The sequence below is a fragment of the Daphnia pulicaria genome, chromosome 7, assembly GCF_021234035.1.
Source record: "Daphnia pulicaria isolate SC F1-1A chromosome 7, SC_F0-13Bv2, whole genome shotgun sequence".
Taxonomy (NCBI): Eukaryota; Metazoa; Arthropoda; class Branchiopoda; order Diplostraca; family Daphniidae; genus Daphnia; species Daphnia pulicaria.
The window spans coordinates 8,699,837-8,726,822 of record NC_060919.1 but is presented as its reverse complement, the minus strand read 5'-3'; the positions used below and the strand labels follow the sequence as shown (position 1 = coordinate 8,726,822).

The 26,986-nt window shown below is 38.9% G+C and overlaps 2 protein-coding genes across 5 annotated transcripts; one reads left to right on the top strand and one right to left on the bottom strand.

Annotated features, from left to right (window-relative positions):
* Positions 1-17,780: 17,780 nt before the first annotated feature.
* On the bottom strand, positions 17,781-19,790 carry LOC124348517 (mitochondrial chaperone BCS1-like). The gene is made up of 9 exons (XM_046798744.1): positions 19,486-19,790; positions 19,251-19,416; positions 19,056-19,195; positions 18,757-18,951; positions 18,656-18,697; positions 18,506-18,594; positions 18,342-18,444; positions 18,080-18,274; positions 17,781-18,012 (listed from the first exon to the last, which is right to left on the bottom strand). The coding sequence occupies exons 1-9, from the start codon at positions 19,640-19,642 to the stop codon at positions 17,840-17,842; spliced, it is 1,260 nt and encodes a 419-aa protein (XP_046654700.1). The 5' UTR covers positions 19,643-19,790; the 3' UTR covers positions 17,781-17,839.
* Positions 19,791-20,679: 889 nt separating this feature from the next.
* LOC124351171 lies at positions 20,680-22,649 on the top strand. Of its 4 annotated transcripts, none has more exons than XR_006921418.1 (5): positions 20,680-21,318; positions 21,383-21,788; positions 21,851-22,075; positions 22,141-22,316; positions 22,405-22,649. XR_006921418.1 is itself a non-coding variant. In XM_046801926.1 (3 exons), exons 1-3 carry the CDS (start codon positions 21,504-21,506, stop codon positions 22,219-22,221), a joined length of 591 nt encoding a protein of 196 aa, XP_046657882.1. In that variant the 5' UTR covers positions 21,389-21,503; the 3' UTR covers positions 22,222-22,649. The 4 variants fall into 4 exon arrangements, 1 of the variants encoding a protein (XP_046657882.1); XR_006921417.1 differs by having other exon boundaries at positions 22,366-22,649; XR_006921416.1 differs by having other exon boundaries at positions 22,141-22,649.
* The last annotated feature ends 4,337 nt before the right edge of the window (positions 22,650-26,986 follow it).

The window sequence follows — 26,986 nt, the reverse complement described above, 5'->3', positions numbered from 1 at the left end:
TTTGTTTCCCCTGGAAGATGTAGACTTCATCAACCTCACACAGACCCAGGTCATCGCTTCTTCCGCGCAGTAAAACATTGTTGCCCTTCCATATAAAACTTGACTGGAATGTCTCCCTTTTCTTTCAAATTTGGTATGTACCACCATCAGTCACATGTATACATCTACAAGTCTTTTTTGCTATTTGATGCCTCCAAAGTCATTTTCTGTGTGCCAGCTCTTGCTCTTCCACATACATCAGCAGCAATATAAGACTATATGCTTGGCTAAGGTGGCAAGAACAATCCTGGAACAATCACAGAGCTTTGCTCTACGTTTCCTCTAATGTCCTTTGAACCGGTAGGCCTACTCTCTGTGTTATGGCATTTACCATTTAGACATTTTCACAGGTTTTCTCATTTTGACTTTCTCTCATTTTGATTTTAATAGTTTCGAGAGTAGCCTATGACATTGGTTGCAAGAGGTCAAACGGAGAAAAAGAAATTTTGAATTCTAAAAAGCTGAACTATCAATTAAGCGCTTGTTAGTGAGAGCTAGCTCTGCTTATTTCCATTGAGGGCAGAAAAAAAAATCTAACTGGATGACGGTTATAATGGGGATCGTCTATCTCGATGACAGGGAAGGAATGCAGTCTGGATTCGGAGCTAGCAGAGCAGTCCGATGATTTTCATATTCCAGAACTTGCCATCTGGGCAAGTTTGGAAATAAGCCGAGAGTCGAGGGTAAAAAAGGCCAAAGAGAATCAGACGAGATAGGGGGAAAATAACAAAATAGTGATCGCGCTGCGTCATGAACAGATCATTAAATGTTTCTTAATTCAAGAAATCTTTCACGAGAAAGAGAAATTGATAACAATGACGCTTTCATTATTTTAAACATTTCCAGAGACTACAGACATTCTCTACGTCTTCGCTATACACAGCTGACTTGCTCGGGGACGACCAAGAGTCTTTTTTGAAATCATCTTTTTCCCTGCCTTTGTGGAAAAGGTCAGAAATAAAATAAATGGGCCTATTCCCAATACAATATCTGAATGGTTATAATAAATGATTAGATCTTGACTTTATTTCCAACGATTTCCAACTCGTCCAGCTAGTTGAAGAGATATATTATTTTGAAACTGGGGCTTTAGTAAAAAATTTGGTAGCCGTTATTTTTGAATGTTCTAAAACATAGGGTAATAGAAGTTGATTTATATGCAATGCTTTTACAAAACCTATACTGGCACATTTCTAATTCAAAGTTCAAACAGCAATTATAGAAGTAAATGCTGCGCGACTCTGCATTAGCAACCGAATTTCTGGTATTCTTCTTTCTATCATTCACGTCAGCTCTTCGGGTTTCCCACGTTTCTATTAGCGAGTTGATATAATGAAACCCTATCAGCGAAATGTTTTTATTCACAACAAATCGAAGAGGCGTGTCGTGTGAAGAGATTTCCCAACGTCCGACAATATTTGGCTCTGTCGGATTGTGGATGAAGCGAGTCGGGAGGCGAGGGCTATAGTGAAACTGGGCGAGAGCTAGGGGCCGTGCATGTCGCTAACAGTGTTGATCTAAAAAGTCAGTCGCCCGGTTGATGTATTGAAATCGTGAGAAGGTTTCCACGCTCTCCGACGTCGACTGTGTGCCACTGAATGAGAAGGGGGCGTGACGGGGAAGGCGTGGCGCACAACAACCAGCCGGCGAAGACAAGTTCTGTTCTGTTATTCATTGAAATCTACTGCCGGGACGTGGACCAAACGTTTTTTTTATCTATCGCGCGTCTCCTATTTCGTCCATCCTTTTAAATAGACATCACAAGCAATTCTGACTCCACTCGAGTCTCAGTCGGAGAGGGTTCCCCCGAACCCGCTCTCTTTTTCGCCCTTGTCTTCTTGTCCCTTATCCAGCGCACCCCTGCCCCAACTGCACCCCCACCCCAAAATGCTGCTTTTTCCCTATTGAAAAGCCCCGTCCTTTTACAGACATTCACTACGTGTGCTCACTGTGCTCTCTCTCTCTCTCTCTCTCTCTCTGTGTGTGTGTTGTGTGTGTGTGTGTGTGTGTGTGTGTGTGTGTATGGAGGAACGTGTATGGGTCTCCATTGAATAGTCTTATCAACCGGTTCGGCGTCTGCTTGTGACAACCCCTCACTGAGAAACTAAGGCAACCGTTCCGCCTATATAGACCATCGATGGATGCTAGTAGAGTCTACTCTCTATATGTGCTACGGTATATATATATGCAGCAGTCTATATGTTTGACTCAATACCGACCGTCATAATAAGACCATAATTATTCGTCCAACATTTTCCGCAGCCTGTTTCTTTCGTTTCTTTATGATGTCGCTTTTATCGTTGAATGTCAAAGTTGTTGTCAAAGGAATTTATCGATCGAATACATCCAAGTTGATACTGACTATAAAAGCTGTTGACTTGGCCGCCAATATATTTAGATGGCCAGTTGTACTATTTTCTTTTGTTTTGTTTTTTATTTCAAAGCCTTGTAACAGTAATCGAAATGCGTCGAAATGTATCGAATTAAAATAATTCACACGTTGGCTGGTTTTGGTGGATTTGTTCTAGGGAACCAGCCGATATTCATCACGCACGGAAAACATTGCAATAATGCCGTTGCTGCAGAGTCTTTTGTAATTTTGATTTTTAATTGAAGAGTCTATTGAAAAGAATTTTTTTATTTGACATATTTTTCGCTCTCATTCCTCGTTACAGTAAATGCTCCGTGCTGTCCTTAAGAAATAAATTTTTATTTCCATTGGTCTCCATCAAGATCCATCTAAATCAGAGATTGCGACGCACGGATGCTAGCCGATGGCTGCTCCAAACTTCTGTATTACATTCTGATGCGTATTACCTGAACTGATCACGCGCTTATTGACGATGTGAAAATCCCGAGTAATAGTCTGCGTGAGAAAAGTTGTTTTTCCTTTTAACCACAGAATTCTTCTTAACTTCCTATCGAACTGCAATCATCTGCAATCTTGTCATCGATCTGTTCAAAGTTTACGGTTCCGTGTTCCAACCTGTGTTTGACATGATGCGCTATGTGTAATACTGTATGATAACCAACCAAATAAAGAGTGCCAGGTTGAATACAGAAGTATTGTTCTAAATAAAACAACAACATCAAAAGAAATCTTTGGCTTTCGTTATTCTTTCAGAAAATTGAACAAAGAGCGTGGCTGAAGTCTAGGCGATACAAAAGAAGACACCGCTAATGGTTTTTTCTTTTCTTTTTGTTGTATATAGGAGGTGGGCTGTGGAGGATTTTTCTTCTTCCATGGGATTAGTCTGCTGGCAGCAAACGAACTAGGCATTTGGACATCAAATTGATGGTTTCGGAATATTCCGGCAGAAAGGATATGTCGAAAAAAACCTACTTGCTCTACCGCACTTTCAGAAGAGATATTTTTTAGTCTATAACGGAGATTTTAATCATTAAAAATCAATATCTTCCCTCTGTTTCTCGTGTTTTGTAAAAAAAAAAAAAAAAAAATAACATAAAAAAATTATCTTTTAGGATAATTTGGGAGGAAAGCTCAAATTTAAATTTAAACCCTTTAGATAAAAAAAAAACAAAAAAACAGAAATCGAGAAATTTATTTTTTGTTTGAAAAATATGTAAAGCAATCAGGTTAGGCAATAAATCCATAAAATGTGTATACATATCCGAAATAGATACTATGGGCATGGGGGATTCCACGGAGGGTGCCATTTTGTGCTGTGGCCCTCCTGCCCGCGTTTCCATCGCGTTCACGGCGGGGGTTTCAGCATGCACAAGAAAAATAAAAACCCCAGCCAGACTTTTATCATAGTTCTTTTTTTGGGATTTCTCCAAGATCGCGACTTTATAACCATGCGATGATTTTCTAAATCTCCCCAGTCTCTTCTCACGTCTTCCCTTCCTCCTCCTCCTCTTCCCCTACCGTTTTTCTCCCATCTTGGAGTCTCTTTTTTTATTTTTTTACTATCGACCCTACGGCACACCGGGGCACCCCGTTCGAAACCTTTTGTATTTCCCGCCGATGAATCATTTTAAAGTCCGGCTTCTTTCTCCCGACAAGTTCTCTCAGATAGAGGAAGAGCAGTAGGCCTTCTTAGACTTTCGATTAATCCGATGGAAATGAATGTGTTCACTCAACTCAGCATCTTCCCAACCAACCACGCAACATCAGCAGCCATCATTCTTTTCTCTTTTCTTTTTTCTTTTTTCTTTTCCACTGCTGCTTTTTTCCACCCTTTGGGTTGATTTCAAGGAGCAGGTAGAATCTCAGTGATGGCAGGTACTCAACTAACTTAATTACAGAAATACCATTCCTTCCTATTCCGCGCTCAGAATCTTTATAGTTATTTAAGCTGCCGCCGCAGTGGCATTTAGCAGCCACGAGCTACCGGCCAGCCTTTTCCCTCCTTCGGCCAGTTTTCTTCAATTTCTCATCATAGTATATTTTTCTACATATAAATCTAATATCATTTAACCATTGGAGGCAAAGCGTCTTTCCCTTGCCATTATTTTCTGCGTATAGTTTTGTATTGGTTTTGATTTGATTGTTTGATTCGAGAAATTCACAATTGAACTTTTTGTCGTCGAAAGAGAAGAGCTAGGATTGTTTGTTGGGGCTGTTGCCGGAATGCTGTTGTTTTTCTCAACGAGCTTTCACCGAAATTTGAATGAAACGACCAGTATATGTATACACTGGAGGCCTGCGTTATAATTCCTACTTTGGGGGAAACCCCCCGCGACGAGTCTATTCCAGAAGCCAACGGGGGATCTTCCACGGCGGAGGAGAGACAGGCCCAGATAATCTGACTCTATCCTTATTCAATCCGTACATAACTTTGCCAAAGTTTATTTGAAAGGAGCATCGTGAGAATCTGAGCAGAGGTAAAATACCTTCTCCTTCTCCAACGCTGCTGCTGGCTGCTGCTGCTGCTGTGGATATAAAATTAAAAAGAAAGGAGGAAGGCAGCAGCAGCGGGCAGCAGTTCAGCCATATTAAGTCTTGTCAAAAAAGATCCTTCCCGATGAATTTTTGGCTCTATAGCCTATAGAGAGAGGGGCTCCATAACGCCAGCAACACCGCTTTGGTCAAGGAACACCTGTGCAGCTCTCAACTGTGGCGATAGCTCCGCTTCCAATTAACTACCTACATTCGTCCCTTTTTTTTCCTAGCGTTTCACCAGCAGACCAATAGAAGCTCATTTTTTTTTCTCCAACAATTGCGTCTTCCACTTATATTCCTGACCATTTGTTACAGGGGCAATCGTAGAGGTAAGGAAAGAAGAAGAACAAAAAAAACAAAAACAAAAAAACATCAGGTTGGTTCAATTTTTCCATTTTCCTTCCCATTCCCACGGCTTGCGGTTAACCAATGGGCCACAGTTTCTGAACAATTTGAGATATGGTTCTATATATTTCTTGTAGACACGTCTGTGAAACTTTTCGTTGCACTCGTTCTACTATAGAACTACTACACTAAGAGATATGATTAAAATGAGTGAGAAGAATTTAATCATTGGTCAACTTTTTGGGGTTTGGATTCTATTAAAGGCTTTTCTTTGTAGTAACATAGTTTCCCCAAATTTAAAATTAACTGTACCAATGTAACAAGACACAGACTTGAATTAATAATAAACGACGCGTTTTGCAATTGGAAAAAGTCAAATCGAGGCTGTTAACTCAAGTGGAGTCGCAGTCGCACGTTATAGAGAAATGCGTTAGACATGTTAAACAGCATCATGAAAGACAGTCCCATTTGAGAGGAAAGAAATTCAGGTTATTCTGTGCTCTGCTGTCTCCCATCAAGTTTCTGAAAATGTTTGGAACGTACGGAATGTCCTTTTTCTCAGTATGACTTCTTCCTCTTGGCATTCCTTCATTGGTTGCGTACGTTATCCATCAATGGGAGATGAACCGACCATTACATTTATGAGGTCAAAGACTATGCGGTTAAACGGCTTTTCTCCGATTTTCTCCAACATCATTCATGCTGGCATTACGACGGGACATCTGAATCAGAAACTTAATTTAGAGCGCTATTTCACGGAAAAGCTATCAATAAAATTATGTCTGATGGCATATTTTCGTTTTCAATTATGCCGTCGTTGGTTGAGGTGAAGCATTCCTCCTATGGCACACGCATGGAAAAAAAAAACGGTTTTTTGCTCTTCAAGCCCGCTGAAAACTCATTGCGTCAACTTGACTCGTTTTGATCCTTCTGAATCAAGCAAACGCGTTTCAATACACGAAAGTTATAAATTTTCCAAATTGTTACATTTTAAGACAATCTCTTGGATGAATGAGATAATTATCGAAGTCAACAGGTAAGTTTGATTTATAATGTCTATTCTTGACCTAAACGATTTTACATACAACCAAACAATATAGTATATACTTATGGTTTTGTTTTCCCCGTTTTCCCATCGCTGAAAAATTTGCCTCATCCTATTTCATGTTAAAACTAGGTATAGCAACCGCTATCAAATTTAGTTGAGTCATGCTTCAACCAACGAAACGTGCGATCCGCGTAACGAACAATAATACCGAACACACTGTGGTTTTCATAATGCGTAGATAGCGTCCGTTTTCTTTCCAGTTCTCAAAAATATCACGACAAATTTACTACCGTACATGAGGTTATGGGAATGGCATTTCTACCTTAACACCAATGCGATGAGGATACTGCCAGAAATCTGAAAGAAGAGTCTATAATAACATTTTGCATACTAATGCTCTCTAGATAACAATAGTTATACAATAGTAAGGAGCATTTTAAAATGGAGCTTAAAACAAGCTAGTCTGCTGGTGGAGAATTTCGTTTCGATAAAAATTTCGACCTCAAGAGGAGGTGTGTTGTTTAATGGGAGTCATGGCTGGGAAAAAGGGGAGGGACTAAGTTTGTGGAGAAACAAGAAGGAGAACGGTGGAAAAGGATGGGAAAGATGGGAAAGATGGGAAGGTGATAATTAGCCGCATTGGGCTCACCACAATCAAAATTCACGCTGCAGGGGGTGGTACGAGAGAAATTACATTCTCAAGGTCTAATTACCACTACGGAAGCTTTTCTTCCTACTGTCATGTCACTCCTTTCCATCCTAATTTCCCCTGGCCGACCGCACCACTATTTTTTCGGTATTACTCTCGCATTATATAAACCTATAGTGTATGGCCCTCTTTATCTTTTTCTTTTTATCTATTTTTATATACAGTATACGAAAGTACTTCAATTTTAGAGCTCCTTATTCCAACAACTTATATATATAGTATATAGTATATATCCTGTGGTTCCAATTACAATGGTCCTGCATATGGGAAAGTGTAGTACGTGATGAAGCTTTGGGTTGATAGATTGGTTTCTTTTTAAATTGTCTATTTCTCCTTTGCCACAAGTAAATTTAGTGATAATTCAAATGCTGCAATAACTATCTTGACTGAAGTAAAAATGCGCGAATATACAAACTTCGTACGAATTTCCTTCTCCACCGCATAAAGCAAATTAAATGTATTACTTAAAAAAAATTGAAGTTAATATTTTAGCGTGATTGTATTTGACAGAACAAAACCTGGTGCGAGAAATTTAAACCTTGACAAAATCTAAATGTGTGTAAGGCAACAGGCGCTCTTCGTGTGTTGAATCAATGCCAAACGGAATGGAAAGAACAAAGTATATAGTAATTATTCTGATCTAATGCGGGATGCGGGTATTTTTATTTTCATTGGCTAACTGCAACTAATTTAAAATATGTTCTGCTGTGAAAGGGCATTGCCAGCTTGCTCATTTATTTCACCTTGTTTCATAATTTATTTAAGATTTGTTAATCTGTTTTTGTACGTGCCTATTCATCACCATGTCAGTTTGGTACATATATTTTCTTTGGAAGTTTGATGTATTATCTTCTTCTCTTTACTTCAATGACAGTGTAAACTAGAAATCTTCTAGAATTCTCAAAGGCGTACTAATATAAGCTAAGGAAGCCGAAAGTATTATCCATTTGACGGTTAGATCAGAGCAAGTATAGTAATCCTGTTTAAATCCAATGTTTGCTCGAAGCAAAGCAGCACTTATACTTTCAGTTCCTTCACTCTTGCACTTGCAGCTTAGAATTCATGACATTTTTACAAATTGCATCCGTAAGACGAGCTTGTAGTGCCGCGGCTACGAGAGCGGCACATAAGGTTTTTTCTTTTTGTTGTTTAATTCAGCACAAGAAAAAGCCGTTTGCCTTGATGGCACTTTGGGGTAAAGAAGAGTGCGACACTGATCAACGTTAGTTATTTGTCGTTTGTGTCGAGAATCTCGAGATGGGTTTTGCCTCTCTCTGATGGTTCATACGGTTCACGTATTCATGGGGCTCCAAGCAAACCACACATTCTTTACCACAAAATTTCCGAGTGTCTTGGTGGCAACGTTGGGAAAAGTTGGGACACAACATAAAGGAATTTCCCGTGTCCTCCATCCCATATAGTATACCGACAAATGCTCCTTTCCTTATACCTCTCGTTTCCCCCCACCCCACCTGACATTACACATTGACAGCCTTCCCGGCTGGCTTGGCTAAGATTAATCACTTCATAAATTTCTGCCATGTAGATGTACGTACGTACGACCGGTACGCTCGTCGTACACAACACATACACAGCACTCCTAAAATTCATCAGTTTTTTTCTTTTTTTCTTTTTCTTTTCCTGTTGAATCTGGAAAGCGATGCCAAGACGAGAGATTGCCACGATTTTATTTTAAATTGAGTTTTTTTCTTTTTCTTTTCCGCTGCCATTTCAAGAGGGGAAATGTTTTTGAAGTGCAGGTACTTTATTCGAATAATCACCTGACCCGGTTGCGTCGTCGTACCGTAGTAAAATGAACGTTAGGCTTTTGACAAAGTTTTTTGGGGAAAAATCGGCCTTTGCTTAAATTAACAAAAAGAGGCCGGACGAACGGAAAATGCGCAAGTCCACGTTCCTCCATACGTTTACCTGGTGAATTAAAATTTTAATTCCTGTCTGCATTTATTTCTTTATCGTACAAACTACCCTTTATCGTAATAGACTTTAAATTCACTGGTAAAAAAAAAAAAAAAAAATCTGTCGACTGATTTTTATCTTGGTAGATGTTTTGTAATGAACTGCGTGGCAAGGAAGGAGGCGCACCATCAGAGGATCGTTTGCCTTCCTCTGATAACGGCAAGCGTTTGTTGCTGATATTATCTCGTTGTCCACCTTTGTTCCATTTCTGAATGTCCTCTCCTTTGTAAAAAAAAAAGGTTGTTAAAAGCTAAAAGGATACCTATAGATTAGCACATGTTTTTATGTCTTACTACCGATAAACAAAACTGAAAAACCTATTTAAAAAAAAATAGAGATTGCGCATTTTGATATCAAGTTCGCATAAAATAATTTTTCTTCGATAAAAAAAATTCTTTGTTTTACTGAATAAAATTTTTTTAGGCTTAATAGCGAAGTCTTCATAAATTGTCGGTAGCAAGGGGTGGAGATGGAGGAGCGGAGGAGGAGGGGTTGATTTGGACAGGAACTCGGATGGTGGAGGAGAGGGCGGTGCAAGTCAGGTGATCAAGCGACGGAACGATGAGTTGACGGCACGCCTATTTCCCTCCGATTTCTAAAAAACTTTACCAACTTTTCATTCAGATTCTTTCTGACGCAGTTTACCTACTTAGATTCGACGTTTCCCTCTTCATTCACTCTTCTCTATTGATATAATATCATTACAAGTGCTGCTGGCTTAGTATACAAGCGAAATACGGATTATATACATATGCGTACCTGTGTGAGTAAGTTGGCCGGATTTCTCATCTTGCTGGCCTTGCAGAAACGCCACTACCAGTGTTTTCTTCTATCGACTTTAGCGCGGAAATTTCAATCATAGTGTGAACATGTATTTTTTTATTTTTTATTTTTTGTCTTTTGCTTTTTGTTTTTTAAGATAACGATCGCCTCTTAAGTGGATTTCGGATGATTGGGTGTCTTGTTCAGCTTTTTAGCCCTCACTCTTTTCTGTCTTCCGTGTGCCAGGTAAGTTTGTCCCAGACAATTTCAACTTTTTGTTTGTGATCTATGTTGTCTTTTTTGTCTTTCTATTCTCTCATTCACCCTTTGATTTCGACTGCAATTTCTCACTGTCTTAGTGTCTTTAGGCCGTTTCTTGACTATGTCAATGTCAACCTTAGACACTGGAACACGGTGTGGGAGGAGTAAATGGAACAAGAGCCTTTTCTTTTTTTCTTCTTTTCGTTATTACTATGCCCTTCTCTGTTCCTTGACATTCAACTTGTTTCCCCCTTTTTCTCTTTTTTTTTGAAGGTAAAAAAGGAAAAAAAAAATTTACCGCTCTTCTTCAGCAGATCTATAACACAATTCCTATTTTATCCATTTTAAGTTGTTTGAAACCCCTTTTGAGAGGTCCAAACTGAAGGACAAGATGCTGGAATTTCAGGTCTATACCTCCCATATAGTCCATATACATATAGCGCACACGGCTTTCATTCAACGAGGACTGATATAGGCCAGCAAGTACATTACTGGGATATCTTTAAAAAAAAAAAAAGGATCACCTCAAAAATAAAACTTTAAAATCGATTTGCTCTACCTGGGGATCATTTTTTTGTCAGTAAAACGAAAAGAAAAAGAAAGAAAAAAAACTAGATTTTTATTTATTAAAAGACTGGGAACCCACGGGGACCACGGTTATCCGGGATATTTTGGAGTTTTTTTTTTAAATACGTAATATATTAAAATATAAACTCAGGCCATATATCGAGTAATTTAACTTGCATAATTTTAATTGATTTCAGTTAGCTATATCCTTTAGTTAAAATATTCTTTTTCCAAATCAAAAATATAAAAAAAAAATATGATGGATTTTTATTTTTGATTAATCCAATCGGATTAACAGAGTTTCGATGGTGCATCAGTCAATGACAGGGGGTGGGAGGAGAAAAGAGGGGGGGGGGAGTTCCTTCTGGAATCCTAAGATCTCTTTAACACAACCACCTTATTTAAACACAACGGTCTCGAGAGCCGTCAAAAAAAGTCTTCGGCCCAGAAGAGAAAGATCCCCAGTGAAACAGGTAGAAAAAAGGTTTGTGTCCATAAGCTGGGGGCTGGAAAAAAAAATGATAGTTGAAGGGAGGATGGAAAAGCAGCAGTAACCAGCTGAAGGCTGTCAGATTAAGTTAACTAACAGTAACATAGTGGGCAACTGGTAATTAATTAATTACAGGTAGAAGCCAGGTGGGTTGGGCACTCTAAGGCCTCCCTGTGTGCTTTTGTGTAATAGCTTTTCTCCAGTCGAAACAAAGAGCTGACAAAGAGCCCACCACTGCAAACATAGAGACCTGTAAAACGCAAATGTGGTTTACCCGCTTTCTATTCAAGATTCGAACGCAAATGCCTTTTCTTGATTTATACTTTTGTTGACTGGCAGCATATGCTATCTTGCAACGTGTTCATTCAGTATTTGTTTGTTTTCGAATGATTTTTAATTATTTATTACGCTAATTGAGCAATCAGTGTGCATTTTTGCATGTAGAACTTTGGAGATAACAATGCTGTATGAATACACGCCGTATTTAACAGTTTTAATAGCGTTGACGGTATCACTTTTAGTATCGGCCATTTTGCTAGACTAATATCTACGGTCTCTTGACAATGAACATTGATAAGCGAAAGTGACAGCAGGTCACTTTAATCAAGCAAAAATGTTTTGTAGTCGTTGATGATCTTTTGGAGATCTATAACGTCTATAACGTACCGTACTTAAATTTCGAATTCTCGACCGTTATTTTCGTTTTTCTTTTTCCCCAATCAAAAATACTTACGGCCCTGTCTTTCTGAGTTTCGTCGCTTCAATTTATTCGTCTTTTAAACGAATAATCACGCGAGGCACGTACACATACACATAGTTCAATAGTTATAATGTGTTTTCACATGAATTTTTCTCTTTGATGCCTAGCTCTCGTGCGCTCTTTTCCGGGCATTTACGGTGAATGGGCCTTTCGGCCGTATCGAATAGATAGCCATCCATCACGAGCCTAGTCCTTGTAATGTCGTATTGTTCAGATCACTTATATCATATAGTTGAGGGGCGCGTGTCGTCTACACTCGTCCTCTATGGGCCAATGAAATAAGAAGGGAATAAAAACAAGAAACCATCCATCATCAAAGGCTTTCCGTATAAACCAAGACGATTTCGACAGGCATATATTCGAACCCGACCGGCTTACTTTATCCCTAAATACGTAAGCAGTCAATCTTCTCTTAAACGTGACTTTAAAAAATAAATAATAAATTGTACAGTATCTATCGCTTGGGAATTTACTCGGGAATTTAGTTGCAGTTATTCGACAGTGATTGTCTGTTAATTCAACCATCAACTTCCCCTATCAACGAGTCACCATAAGTTAACAGATCAAGTGAGGGACTCGGTCGAGCAGTCCGATCTAACATTCATCGGCATTAATGGGTGCTGTATAGTAAAAGGCAGAAAAAAGGGCATTGAAAGACTGAAAGAGAATTCAACTCAACGAAGAGAGCAGAGGGGAATAGAAGATAGACTAAACCATACGTGGATCCGGTGTATACGTATAAGACGTTGCGTGACGTGGCCATTGACTAAACAGAATAACCGACGCTGTCATAATATTTACAGTTGTAATAAAAAGATATCCCATCACAGGGAGAACTGCGTCACCTCTAGAGGACTTGGCGAAAAGATATTGAAAAAACTATGGCCTTCTCCAACCAGTCCCAACCCCCCCCCCAGTCCCCCCAGTCCCCCCACAAAAGGAAATTCATTTTTCTTCCTTTTTTCCGGAGTATTCCGGTATTATACTAGTGAGAGATTAAGGTCGTATGCGAACAAAGGGAAAGAAGAATGATTATAAAATCGAAATAAAATATATATATCTTCTAGTGTTCTGCTGCTGCTGGGGTATGTATAGTATAGAGTGAGTTCGGGAGAAAAAGGGACATTTGTGGAGTTTTTCCGAGGGGTTAGGGGTTTTTGAGTTGTTGACCCCCGCCGAGATTGGTACCGGTACTTGGGTTTTTCTTTGAGGGCAGGTCTGCACAGCCCATAGATCAAGAGCTGCTGTGGCACATCAAGGTGCTCCATACACTGACTCTATTCAACAGTAGATGCAAGACAAGCGCTGCATGGTGTCCTTTCGGGGCAGACAGAGCAGCTCTCTGTTCGTTTCCCAGCTGCTTTTCCAGCTGCCACCACAGCCACCGTGCGCCCAGGCTTTGCACACACAATATTCACATATATACATACATGTATGCGGGGCTCTCGGCGGGACCAGAGCCAGCAATAAGGAGACCGTGGCACATCCAGGCAAATTTCAGCTTACAGCCTTTTAGACCCTCTGACATTATAGCGCACTTATGAATACATCATTTTCTGTTTACACTTTACAACGAATTTTTCTTTTTTGAAATTGTTTAATTTCTTAACTTTTTCCAAAGAATCCGAATTCTGATTTTCTTCTATAGGTTTGCCCAATTTTATCCTCATTATTGCTTACCAGATAATGATACAAATATGTTCGGTGCTTCGGTGTCAGTGAGTAAATCATTTTCATAGTCCATAAGGTGATAACGAGATCCACCAACTTGGTGCACTTTGAATTACGGTCACAAGGTTTTCTATTCTAATTACGTAACAATTCTGCAGAAGAAGTCAACTATAGAAGAAGGAACGACGCAAGAAACAAACGACGAGAAAAAGTGAAAATAAGTCCGCGAACCTCCGTCGAACCTGGCGAACCTTAGCACGCCTTTACATCGGGACAAAGAAACGCTAACTCCCGCAATAGTTAGGCCCCCTGAAACGGAAAAGATTATAATGACAGGCCTAATTGCGCGAGTCAACGAGGCTGCTGCACGGATGCAATAAGCAATTTAAAAAACAAAAAATAACAATTTTAACGGGCGAAGGTCGTTGTGAAAATTCGCCAAAAGCTTTTCATTACGGCTCGTTAATAGGCCCTTGAAGAGATTACAGTTGTTACGAAATTGACAAAGATATGCGGAGAAGCGGACTCGTATAGTCATATCGAGCAACATGTGTTGGACACGAAAAAAAGTGGAAAACAGCTTACACCTTACATATATTTCGAAAAGACAATTTGGGAAACGAGAAAACCTTCAAATGTTCAAAAAAGAAGAAAAGAAAACGATGATTTTTTTTTCTTCTTTTTTATTTTTCTTATTCCAACTCCAACCTTCCTCCCTTCGTCTATTATGTTTTTTTCCCAAAAAAGAAACACCTGGCTCATGATTGGTTGTGCGGAGGTTCCAACCTCTTTCAAGTCTACCGCCCAATAGGTTATGGGCTTCTAGTGTCTGTTCGGTTGGCTTGGGGCCAACTTATTTTCCTATCCGAGTTTTTTTTTCGTTAAAAAGTAAATAAATTCCTCCCAAACTCTTCTCCTCTATATCTCGGAGTTTGAACAGGTCCTGTGCACGAAAGCGTACCTACAGATGGCACTCGACGTGTAATCCATTCTTATTTTGAGACATCGCAATTGATCAATCATCGCCAATGAAATCCAACAGCCACGCATACACATACCGTGACTCCTCCATCTTGGCAGCCCGACGAGAAAGGAATGGTCTTGCTCAAGGGAATGTTTTTTTTTTAAAGCGCTGAACGGAAATGAAAAAGAAAAGCCTCCGCTTCTGCCTCTAGCCTTGTAGACTTGTAGAGTGGTGACGGAGTAAATAACTTTTTCCCGCTCAGAGGCATATCCAGACAGTCGCTTTCTTTCTGCTTTTAAATAAAAGGCATAACCAGCACGAACATTTGAAATAGCCTCCAATTTACATTCCTTCATTTCCCCGGTAAAAAAACAAGAAACAAAAAACACAAAACAAAAAATTTTGATTAACATGTTAAACAGTATATAATATCCGATATTTATTAGTTAGTTTAAATCTAGGTAGATGATTCGCTTGTTGCGCTTTGCGTTCCAAGCACAACAAGGGTAGGAAGGAAACTATTTGATTTCGTTTTCTTCTATCCTTTTTCGGACACTGTGAGCAAAAACCCATATTTTTTTTTTTCAAGTCCTTTTACACTCAATAAAGCATCTGCTTAGGGCGCTGGTGCCTTGTTCAAATTGGAAACAGACGACAAATGAGCTGTGTGTCATAAAAGGAAAATATGAACTCTACCCTAGAAGACACCCTGGCAGCAGCAGTTTTGAGAGAGTATAAAGTCGCGGAAACTCTTGCCCGTGCATGGTCTAGTTGGGTCTAGTGTCATTCCGGATAGGCGAAGCTTATAAGGTCCTACCTAATATATGCCACTATGCCAGTAAGCTGAAGCTGCAGTAAGCCACCGGCGTCGAAGTCAAAAGCCAATAACCATATCAATATAACGAGTGACCAATTAGCTTGAGCACAGTGTAAAAAAGCCTAAACTGATGTGGACGCGCGGACCTTTTCCTCATAAAAATGAGGATCTAGTTCCCAACCCTGAATCTCCCCAATACGTTTTGGGTCTCTCCTCTCCACATCCTTCACTCTATTTTCTAAGGAAAAAGACCACACTGGCAATAAATCTATCCCGTCTCCATTGCCGTTTTCTCTCAATGGGACCAAGATTTTTCGACCTATAAAGTCCAGGTTGGCTATATGTTCATGTACGTACCAAAAGGAAAAGGAGAGAAATTTTCTATTCCAACACAAAAGCTCAAGACTATTTGAAGTTTGAACGAGCTTACCCCTCCGTCCCAGGCAGCGATGACAATGAAAGTGGCCTCCAAGACGAATGACCCAAAGTGACGTTTACACTGAAGATAGTCGTCTTGTTATGTACCTCTATTCCAGCACCCTACTTGACTTTTTTTTAAATATAACCAAACTGAGAAAGGGAGTCAGCACACAGATCGCGACACAGATACAAAACTTCTACATTCAATTATTAAAATCCATCTCAACACTCGAAACCGGCAGATATTTATTCTGCGCCGAGGCTAGAAAATTATATTTTAATGTTTTGTCGTTTTTGATTACGATATAAAAATGCTGAAATAAAGCGTAGTTATACAGGGCCTCGCCATTATAGGTCGTACCTCGTACGGGTGAAAAAAACAAACAAACAAAAACAGTCCCTTAGCTGACCGTATGTATTAAAATAATTCAGTATTGAAACTTCTTTTCCAATACATGTTTTTCCATCCGATTTCCCCATCGGCCACCAATTTCCTCCTTCCACTTGAACAGCTGAATGGCCAGGTCTTCCTTGAAACTTGCCAAGCCACGCATATGTAGCCTATAATACAACCCCCGTCCAGTGTCGCAAAGGATTTGTAGACTTAAGGTCATAAAAGAAAGGAAGAAAAAGTAGGGACGCAATAAAGAAAAGTGTGTATGCCTGTCCTGTGTATTGAGTTGACAGTATATCTCTGCCATCCAAGGTTTGATGACCACATTCTAAAAATATATACACTCATTTCCCCCCAAATTAAATATTAAATGAATCGCATGTGACTTACTACACAAGCGTATTTTACACATCCTCTGTTATTAGCGAACCCCATAATTATAGTAGTCATCATGTCGGAAAAGGAGGAATAATAATGCAGACGCAATTTCAATTCTCAATGCTGAAAAGTGGAAACTAACTTTTGCTCTTTAGCAAAAAATTTTATCAGTAGGAAAAAAAAAATCTGTTGTCTGTACTCTGTAGTCTCTACAGTAAGATTAAAATCTTATAAAGAACTTTGATATTTTTTAATTATTAATGCATATTTCGGGTTATTATTAGCTACAGTATATCCGGATAGCCTACTTTGAATCGACAATATAGGAAGGTCTCTATTCGATTACATAACACATGGTGAAATTAATGCCAAGAAATATTTAGTTCGGTTATTTTTCTTTATTATTATTCCTTAAGTGCACCGAGGGTTAACTTCATGCTGCTAACGCAAACAAATCGGAAACAAAACAGAGAACACTGCTACAATTTGACTTCTCTAGAACCACGAACCGCCATCTAATGAACTAAACTCGAGTTAGTTTTTTTCTTTAACTTATTTTTTTTATTGTTTAAACAACTTCGCACAATATTTTTTTTCAACTACCTCAAACCACATAATTAAAACCGGAAAAAAAGCGTTAATGGTCTTTCATATGGAGCAAAATAAAAAAAAAAAATAAAACAAAAACGGCGCCTGGCAGTTTGTCTTCTACATTTGCGTTTATATTTTATTTTACGTCCAAATAGTTGATCTAATATCACTGATAGACACAAGAAGTGTGATGGGGAATTGAAAATAAAATTGTGATCTAGTTACCTGTATACTTTTCTATGCGGTTTCAATATCTAAGGCTAATTAAAAGTGATAAAAAAATACGTCCATGTGCATTCATATTAAACAAAATTACAAATGCACTATAAATTGTTTAAGTTGTTTTCATATTAATACTCCAAAGGTAGGAGACGCTCGGGGATAAACTTAAATATTATACAGCGTATGATGGTGATGGTCGAATTTTGCAATCGACAGTTCGTAGAATAAACAACGAATCTCGAAATCTCATATTAAAACGCACATACATTTAGTGCTATTGGGAAAAGAGCGGAGACCCCTGTATTTCAATGTCACGTCTTATCTCATTTAACCTCAGAGGACATTTCGACTCAGCGTAGTAGCCTACATTATTGAGAGAGTCAAAAAATCATTTAAAACTTATAGATGATAGCTATATCTATTCCATTATTTTTTTTTATTTGTTAAGTATGATTGAAATAAACTGGGAAAAATGAAATTTATTCAGATATTCAAACTAAACTGTTCTATATGTGAAGTTAACGTAACTTATGTAGATTTGCAATGGCATCTTCTGGATGTACTTTGTGAAACATAAAATGTCCTTGAACCGAAGCTGGACTTAAATTTCTTCCTAGTTCTACAGCAGCTTCGACAAATTTGTTCACAAGCAATTCGTCCGCAAAAGGATAGAATTTCCTGAACATATTTCCTGGTAAAAAGGGAATGGATATAAAAAAAAACTTGGGTAAGATACAAAAAAAAAAAAAAAATATTACCTAGTTGAACTTTGGAACAATAGCCGATATATTCTTGAACGTCAACTCTTCCTGGTCGAATGAGTGCTGGATCCAAACGATCCAAATAATTGGTAGTCATGAAAAGAATTCGAGCTTCAGTTGATGTTACACCATCCAAGCAATTCAAAAGGCCACTTAAAGTAACGCGATTGACGCCATCGTATGCACTTTTGACTATACAAATAAAAAAAAAATACTATTTTAGCAATCATAATTTTTAAACTGGAATGCAAAAATAAACCTGATTTTGATTCGTCTCTGCTAACAAAGGCCGCATCAATGTCTTCTAATAAAATTATGCTTTGAACGGGAGCCGTATTCATTAAATGATTTAAACGGTCGTCCTGGAAAAAGAAATTTACAAATAACATCTAGGAATTTACTCAGAATATATGCCAAACTTACAGTCAAGCCTTTCTCACTAAGGTTAAGAACACAAACCACACACTCTAATTTTCCAGCTAAAGCTGTAATATATGACGACTTTCCGCAACCTAGAAGGAAAACATTTAAAATGAATTCGTAACACATACTGATACAACTAAACGAGTTAACCTGGTGGACCATGAAGCAAGTATCCTCTTCGGTATGGAACTCCTACGGTTGTAAAAGATGTATAAAAATAGGATGAAAAGGAGAAACAATTATCCTTATACCTCGTTGAGAATACCACTGTGGGTTGCCAATGAATTCTACTAAATCATCTAGTATCCTTTCTCCCACACCTACGTCAAGGACCACGGATTCAAGCGGTCGGCGTTTCCTAGGAGCGCCAAACTGTCGCCATTCAGATCCTAGCGCAGTGTAAAGAATTGTTCTACCTTCGGTTTGTTTCAATGCCAACAACCTAGCTGAGTTAAAAGCAAAAAAAAAAAAAAAAAAAAAAATAGTAAAAAAAAATTTAGAAAGACAATGTCATAAAATGTAATTCTGCCTAATTTTAAATTTCTCATACCTTCTTCCAACATTTCTTTAAACATTTTTTTGTTTCTTCCTAATGCTGTCATTGTGACTGTTTCCCATGGTATTCCCATGTGTAAATCTAAAGTGTGTTGTTCTCGTGTTCTTTCAACTCGTATCCAATCATTTTTATACCTGGAAGAATTTTGATTAAAAAATGTAGTCAAAGGCATTAGACAATTGGGAGTACTTGAAAATGTGTACTCCAACACTAGGGATAAAGTTATAAGATGTGGAAGTTTTCCCTGATTCTGACTGAGAAAATTCTGTTGCCACACTAAGATGTTGTGTTTGAACAGCTCCACGTGTAGTAATCCATTGAAGCATCCACTGATAGCTTTTGTCTCTGCATGGCACTAAACAAAAAATATATATTTCCTGTTTGTAACTTAAAAAATTAGACAATTTTCTATTTTGAAACTTACCCTCTAAAGTCATCACATAATGTCTCCGAAACATTATAAGAGCCCCCTGCCATCCTTTTCGAAGTAATGCAGCCCCAGCTCCGACACCAAATAATCCAAATCCTGCTCCAAAATATGGATTACTGGTTAAAGAACTTACGTAATCAACAACCGTCATTTTCGATAGGGGTTTCAATAAAAAACAAAATAACCCATGTAAATTCAAAAACGATTGAAAATACAAATTAATATTTTTGCCGACTGTAGAGTTTCGTGACTTTCGTCATTGCAGACGATACGACGATAAATTCAGAAAAAATCGTCTGCTTTGTGACTATACATGGACTACTCTAACTTAAATGATGGGATTCTTCACCTATCTCGCCGTGTTAAAGCTAGTCGGGTGGGGTATTTTCATTGGAAAATTAATAAAAAATATCAATAAATCCAATTTTTTGCGCTAATTTCAACCATGCATATAAATCTTAGTGAAATAAGATAATTAAAAAGATACTTTGATTTAATAATTCGAGCAGCAGGGGAAATTGGTGGAAACGCCGGTGCCATCTAGCAACCTAGCACCCTAAGCTCTTGCTAATATACGTTAAAAAGGTAAAAAGAGAGTAAAAAGAGAGTTAGGCAGCTGTCAGACGGAACAGAGAAAAGAGAGTGGTCTTTCATTCTCTGGGTATAGACAGAGCTATAGAATACTGGTAGGCCTACCGCCCTTCCATTGCTTTTTTTCTCTGGAAGTGAAGCCTGCTTGCCTGCCCTGTCCCGTAGCTATAAGCGCCACGGCGGGTGTGTGGGGAAATAGGGTATAGGGCATGGTAAAGGAATGGAGGGAAAAGTGGAGGAGTGGTAAGGGTCGAGATCGATATCTTAGCTCCGATTTTCACTATTGATTCGTAAAGTTGGCTTCAGCCCCAGAGAAAATTTCCGAGAGGAGGAGTTAACATGGCAGTTGCGCTACCAGTATTCTATAGCTCTGGTATAGACAGAGCTATAGACTCCTGGTCGCTTCACGGCTGTGTTGGCTTCCCTATCCCGGTTTCAGGGTAAAAGTAAGCCGATTTGGAAACTTTAAAAAGCGCCTCTAGTGAGTGTGTCAGCTACTACGCTCAGCTACTTTTGAGAGCCTAGATGGCTCTTTTTAACGTTTCCACTTCACAATTCTGACAGGCTCCGTTCTAAAATCTAAGAAAATCGGCTTACTTTTACCCTGTATACAGATTATGTACGGATGAAAAAATACAATGAAGTATTTCATTTCAAGTGTGCAGTGTGCTTTGTACCTCCTGCTATACCAGTTGGTTGCAAACGTAAAGCCAAGCAGCCAAGCTTCAGAAGTCCCTAAAGCTACAGAACCACAACGTAGGAACCCAACCCGTGTAGAAAGTACAAGGCCCATCGCAGTTGTACCGAGTGCACGTCCGGTTGAGCGTGTAGCAAGTACTAGGCCATGTGCAGTTGTACTGAGTGCATCAGTTCCACGTATTGTTCTAACTTCAACACCGATGGACGAAGTTTTGCCTAATAACCCAGGAACTGACCGGTGAATCTCCCAATGGAATCTCCTATTTTAGATCAGCCCTCCATCACTGTTTCAGTCGGTCTTTCGGTGAACTTCATCATCTCACCATCGGATCACCAACAGCTTGTTGACTGGAGTTCTAGATATGACGTTCCGTTGCCTTTAAGAGAAGATACAGTGGAACTCCTTCAACGAGCTGTTGCCCCAGTTGCCCCAGTCACTGAACACCCTTTAGTACCTTATGATGATGATTCTTAGGATGAAGATGACGAGGTCGATGAGCCGTTCAAGTGGCACACACTTGAGTCGGCACTGAGAAAGTATATTTAAAAAATAAGCATGATATTGTTTCTCTATAACTAATTCTTGTAATTCTATTTATAGGAGAAAGAAGACGCTTTTTGATGGCCAGGGTCACTCTTTTGGAATTAAGCGAACGTACAAAACTGCAAATTCTATTTCTTGGTGGTGCACATGTCGCTCAGGAAAGGACTGGTGCCGTGCTATGGTATTACAAAGAGGAGAAAAATTCATTCCCGGAAAACACTCATATACTTGCAAAAAAACACTCGACAAATCTCTGCAAGCGGAAATTGTTGCTGCCGTGAAAAGCGGAGTTGCTCAAAACGTGTTTGCCACTGCAAAACAAGTTGTCGAGCCAATTTTTTTGCAAAATTTCGAGAAGGACCCTGAAAGAATTTGCCGGTGCTCTATAACGTTACAAGAGCTGCACAGCAACAAAAAGAAAAATCCTACCCAAAGAATCCACTTAATTTGGAATTCGACTGGGGTAAGTTAAAATAACAAAATCTTTTAAAAAATCTATTCGTAAAGTAATAAAGAAAATTTTAGCTTGATACCAGGCAAATGTACCGAACGGTTTTTAACGGCGACATTTCGGTGAAGACGAAAAACACATTAAGCCGCCACCTCATTTCCGCTACCGATGGCCAGTTGAAATTTTTGAAGAAAGCCAAGCGGTGGTACATAGATGGAACTTTTTTCGTTACGCCAAAACCATTCTACCAGCTGTACATCATCCATGCCTTCATTAGACACGTAGAACTTGTTAAACAAGTAAATCAATTAAATTAACAAAAATTCTAATAATGCAAATTCTAATAATACAAATTCTATTGAAGGTGCCATTAGCCTTTATCCTAATGTATCGCACAACAAAAAAAGAGACTACACTGCTGTCTTTGAACATAATTTATCTCTGATTACGGAGACGGAAAAAAACTACCCTAACGTGGAAGAGGTGGTATCAGATTTTGAAAAGGCTGTGTGGGTTTATCCGTTGTCCAGCATTTCTTTGGTAAGTAGCATTACTAAATGAATGACGATTCTTTTCCAACGTAGCGTAGTCCCATATAACACAGGGCAGTCCCACGGATTTTCGACAGATGCCGTACTCGGATGTTCAAAACATCCTTCGGACATCTACTGGACCGCCAGACATCCGTACTGGAGGGCGTTCGGAGGTCAGAAAAACGTTAGAAGACCTACCCAAATCGTCGCCGACGGACATCCCAGGTTCATTACTCCGGATATTAATATGACGTTCCTGGGCTTTGATTTTGCGTTTAGATCTGCAAATATTCATCATTGCTTAATTCTTAAAAACACATAATAAATCAAATAAACCCTCCATCGTTCACGTTGCGAAACTATTTTATTGAGACGATGAATGCGTCAGTCTTGGTAACATCAAGCGAATGAACGGAACACAAAAATAAAGTGGATGAATGGAAACAACAAAATAATAAAGCATAGCAAAAAAAGCTGAAAACACAAAAGAATATAGCGGATGAATGGAGATAACAAATTAAGGATTGCAAAACACAAAAGAGCTGAAAACACAAATAAAAGAAGGACTGAAAAATAAACGAGATGTCAAAAAATCATAGAATTTAATCATTTAGCTGTTGCACAAGTCTCATTGGTTTATCCTTGCATGTTTGATGTAGTTGTTCTGTAATATCGAGAACTTTCAGCATTACTTTTAGAGGTGTAAATCTCTTTTCCATATTTCCCAGTGACGTTATTCTTTATTTGTAGTAGCGGCCGTTCAAAGAATCGAACACGTCATTCATAAGCTTTGCAAGATTCTGTGTCGGAGTACAATCTAAGAAAGGAATCATTATCAGTATCACAATACTAATATAGTTTCTGCAATATATTCCCGAATAGTTTTGCTGCTTCAGGTTTTTTCTTGTACTCAATGAACGCCATAGTAACTGAATCAGAAAACAGTTGAACTGCTTTTCTGACATTCATCTTTTCAAAGTTTGTAGGGTACACATGTGAGGGTGTTATCTTCCGAGCCATTCTTAAAGATTTCCCCTTCTCCAACTCAAATAGTTTAATGAAAAATTAACTGCGATGTGGAACCAGCAAACTATATTTAAAGAAATAAAAAATATAATGTATATTCATTTTAATGAATGAATTAAGTTTCATTACCTGGACTGATTTGTGAGTGAGAGAACAGCTGATTTCTTACGCACTTCAATAAGTGCGGAACATCAACAAAATTGTAATTTTTTATGAATGGGTCTATGGGATGAATGAAATAAGGCTTGCAGTCAGCACTGTTTGATTCTTTTACTTGGAGAAATCCCATAGCCAACTTATTTGTCTGGGCCTCATCGCTCATACAGCTTTTCACAACTGCATAGTTGTTAAAAAGGGTGCTGATTGCTTTTACAATTAGTTCAAATAGAACTGAACCGGCGAGCGAGCTCCGGAAGCTTTGCCTTACTTGGCGGTAGGGGTGGTCCTGAAGGGGTAGAACTACTGGGCTTGCTTCCGGAGCTCGTCGAAAGGAGCAGCGCAGTCGAATTCGTCGTCCGAGGAGGGGGAGGGGGCAAAATGTCGACTGCTGGACTTAACACAGAGTGGCCCATCTCCTTATCTCTGTTCTCACCTATCAAATTGGTGACACAACTGTCAGCATGCCGTGCTACTGGTTCCAAGAAGTCAATATTAATGTAATTTATACAGGCATCCTCCTGCTGATCTACAACATCTTGTAAATTCACTTGCTGTGCTCCAACATCTTGTAAATCCAGTTGATGAGCTCCTAGATCTTGTGAATTCACTAGCTGAGCTCCAACATCTTGTAAAGCTCTTACGTTTTTTAAATGAAAAATGTTATTTTTTTGCATTATTATTAAGAAAGGGTTAAACTGCCATATGGCTTTTTAAAGTTGTATATGTCCCATGAGAAGAGACAGTGACACAAGGATAAAACTTAATTATGTATCCCCGTTCAAAAATAAAGTTTGAATGTGTGTTTTACATACCAAAACACGATTGAAAATCAGACCTATTTTTGGATGCGACGTTGATAAATGAAATGACGTTGATAAATTTTAAATGATTTTTAGCGCGTCTTAAGTTGTTGATGGTCTTCATTCACTCCGGGTATTCGCATTTCTAGTATTATGACTAACTGGAAACGTAATCCCGTATGCAAAGCGAAAATTACCCTCACCAAAATTGCCCCTGACGAAACTTCTGCTTCAATTCAGAGTTACAGGATGAATTAAAGCAGTTCACTCATGCTTTTCCCGAGATCCTTTACGAGATTCACCCGACGTATGGGACTGAATGTAAGTAGTTTTGTACAACTTTTATTGTCTGTTTAATATTTATATTTCTCATTTGCCGTGAAACGATCTTCAGAAGCTGGTTTTGTCGACTAAGACAGCTGTGCTTGTGGTTCTGACATTATTGACTGTCTACCAAGATGTTTCGAGCCAGATTCAAAATCAACCTGCGATGACGGAGACGAACTGAATAAAAAAATTGCACACAAAATCCAACTGTTGCTGATGAAGAATTACCGTAATTTCGTCACCGAGTAAGAAAAAGTGTGTATTGTTGCATCATCGTGGAGGCGCCCTATCTCAGTCGCTCGTCTCGTCGGCAGCGGACCAGGCAATTCAACGTCCAGAATAACGTACTTCTATTTCCCATTGTTTTCTTGACTGGTTAGTTGGCTTTTTTTGGTGTCATACACTTTTTGCAGTTTTTTTTTCTCAAAAACTTGCTTTTAACAGTACTATTTACAGCGTATTGACATACATACGAGTAAGTCAACCAGTTCATTGAATTTTCTACAAACTACGGACCCCAAAGTTGAAATACCCAAAGTAATTAAAAATAAAAATCATAATTTTGTTACTTTCAGGTGGGATACCCAATCCCACCTGAAAATAACAAAATTGGTGATCGCGTGAAGTCTGAATCCATCCAAAAAAGTCTGACAAGAAGGCCCAGAACAATTGGCCCCGATGTTAACCAGAGTTTTAAAAGTCTATTATTGAATAATTTTTCACTCATCATTTATGTAGATAAAGCCATCATATGTGTCAAATAAGCTTGACGATAAACCCAGTGCCGTCCAATTTTCTATGCAGGATACTGTACTTCATATTAATGTTTTCCACTATATTACGGATCTTTTTTCGTTAGCTTTTTACTTATGAGGGATGCAAAAGGAAGTATTTGTAAAACACGTCCTCTTTTGTGAAAGTGTGGATGAATTGTGTCACAAATGAATCCACGTTTCAGATTTAAGAAATTATTTACACTGATAAAAAGAATTTTTAGGTATAGGTTGGGAAATTAGAAATAGCTAGATATGAACTGAATCCACAAAAGCAGCTTTGCACCTTGGGAAGAGTGATGGTTAGGTATCGTTTTTACGCATAATTGTGAAACATTGAGAAAAAATTAGTAAGCACAATTAATAAATTGTTCTTTCACATAACGATATACACAGCACATACATGAGATTATCTTGTCTCCCTTGCTGGCGAATCATCTAATAGTTCTTCGTGAACTAGACGATAAGGTATTTGAATTACGAAGGTAACGAATCACATAAATGGTGCACACAACACACACATGAATATATCTTGTCTCCTGTGCTGGCGAATTATCTAATACTTCTTCGTGACGTAGACGATAAGGTATTTGAATTTGTTAAATTTGGGGGGGGGGGGTAAAGGGTTTAAGTCGTGCATTTTGACGTCAGCTATACCCAGGCGATGCGTCACTAATTGTCAATCAAGTCTATCTACTTTGTCTGTGTTAGAACACATCAGTTTTTATTTCAAAGATCCAGATTGACCACAGGTAATACAGATGTTGAAACATACCCAGTTACCCACACAGTGGATCACACGTTTAATCAAGACGATAGAGACAAACACAAGTTGTTGAGGGGGAACCAACCTTTTTCTACCAGCGATACAAGTCACGTCGATCGAACCACGTGTAAGCGACTACACGGCGCGTGCATCTTGTCTCTTACGGGAACGAACGTATAAAATATGAGGCGTGACTCAACAATGCAAATGTTTATTAGTATAGTCTGAAAATACAATTGATAGGAAAGATAACTAATGAAGAGGAAGAATAATGAAAGAGGAGACAGTACCTTTACTCGGATGTAGTTGAATGAGTCACACAACACAACACTTGTTAAAAGAGAGAACAACTGGACCGATGATCGGATACACCCGGTCGGTCTAACTACGAAAAGGATCTGCTTTGTAGAGAAAAGAATATCGCACCCTTTTATACGAGAAGAGTGAGGTTGCGACATAGTATAAGGAAAACGATAGCAATAGGTATCCCATAGAAAACCCACCCCCGAGTGAGTTGACAGTTCTGTCAAGGTTTAAAGAGTATTTAAATGGGGTAAAAGGGGTTTGAAATATGCGTGGAGGACGCGTAATTTATGCATGGAGATGCAATCTAAGAAGGGTAAACCGCGGTGTCGGCAGCAAGGGAAAAGGGGTTGCGCCGGAAACTGTACAGGTGTGATGCGTCATCATAGCCGTAGGCCAATGACGCACACGCCGTTCTATTACACACGCTATTGGTTGCCGGGTGCAGACAAATCCTTGTGCCGTCAACCGGTCGCCTAGCAACGCTCGGTTTGCGCAACCATTTCAAATCAGGTCGTCGAAT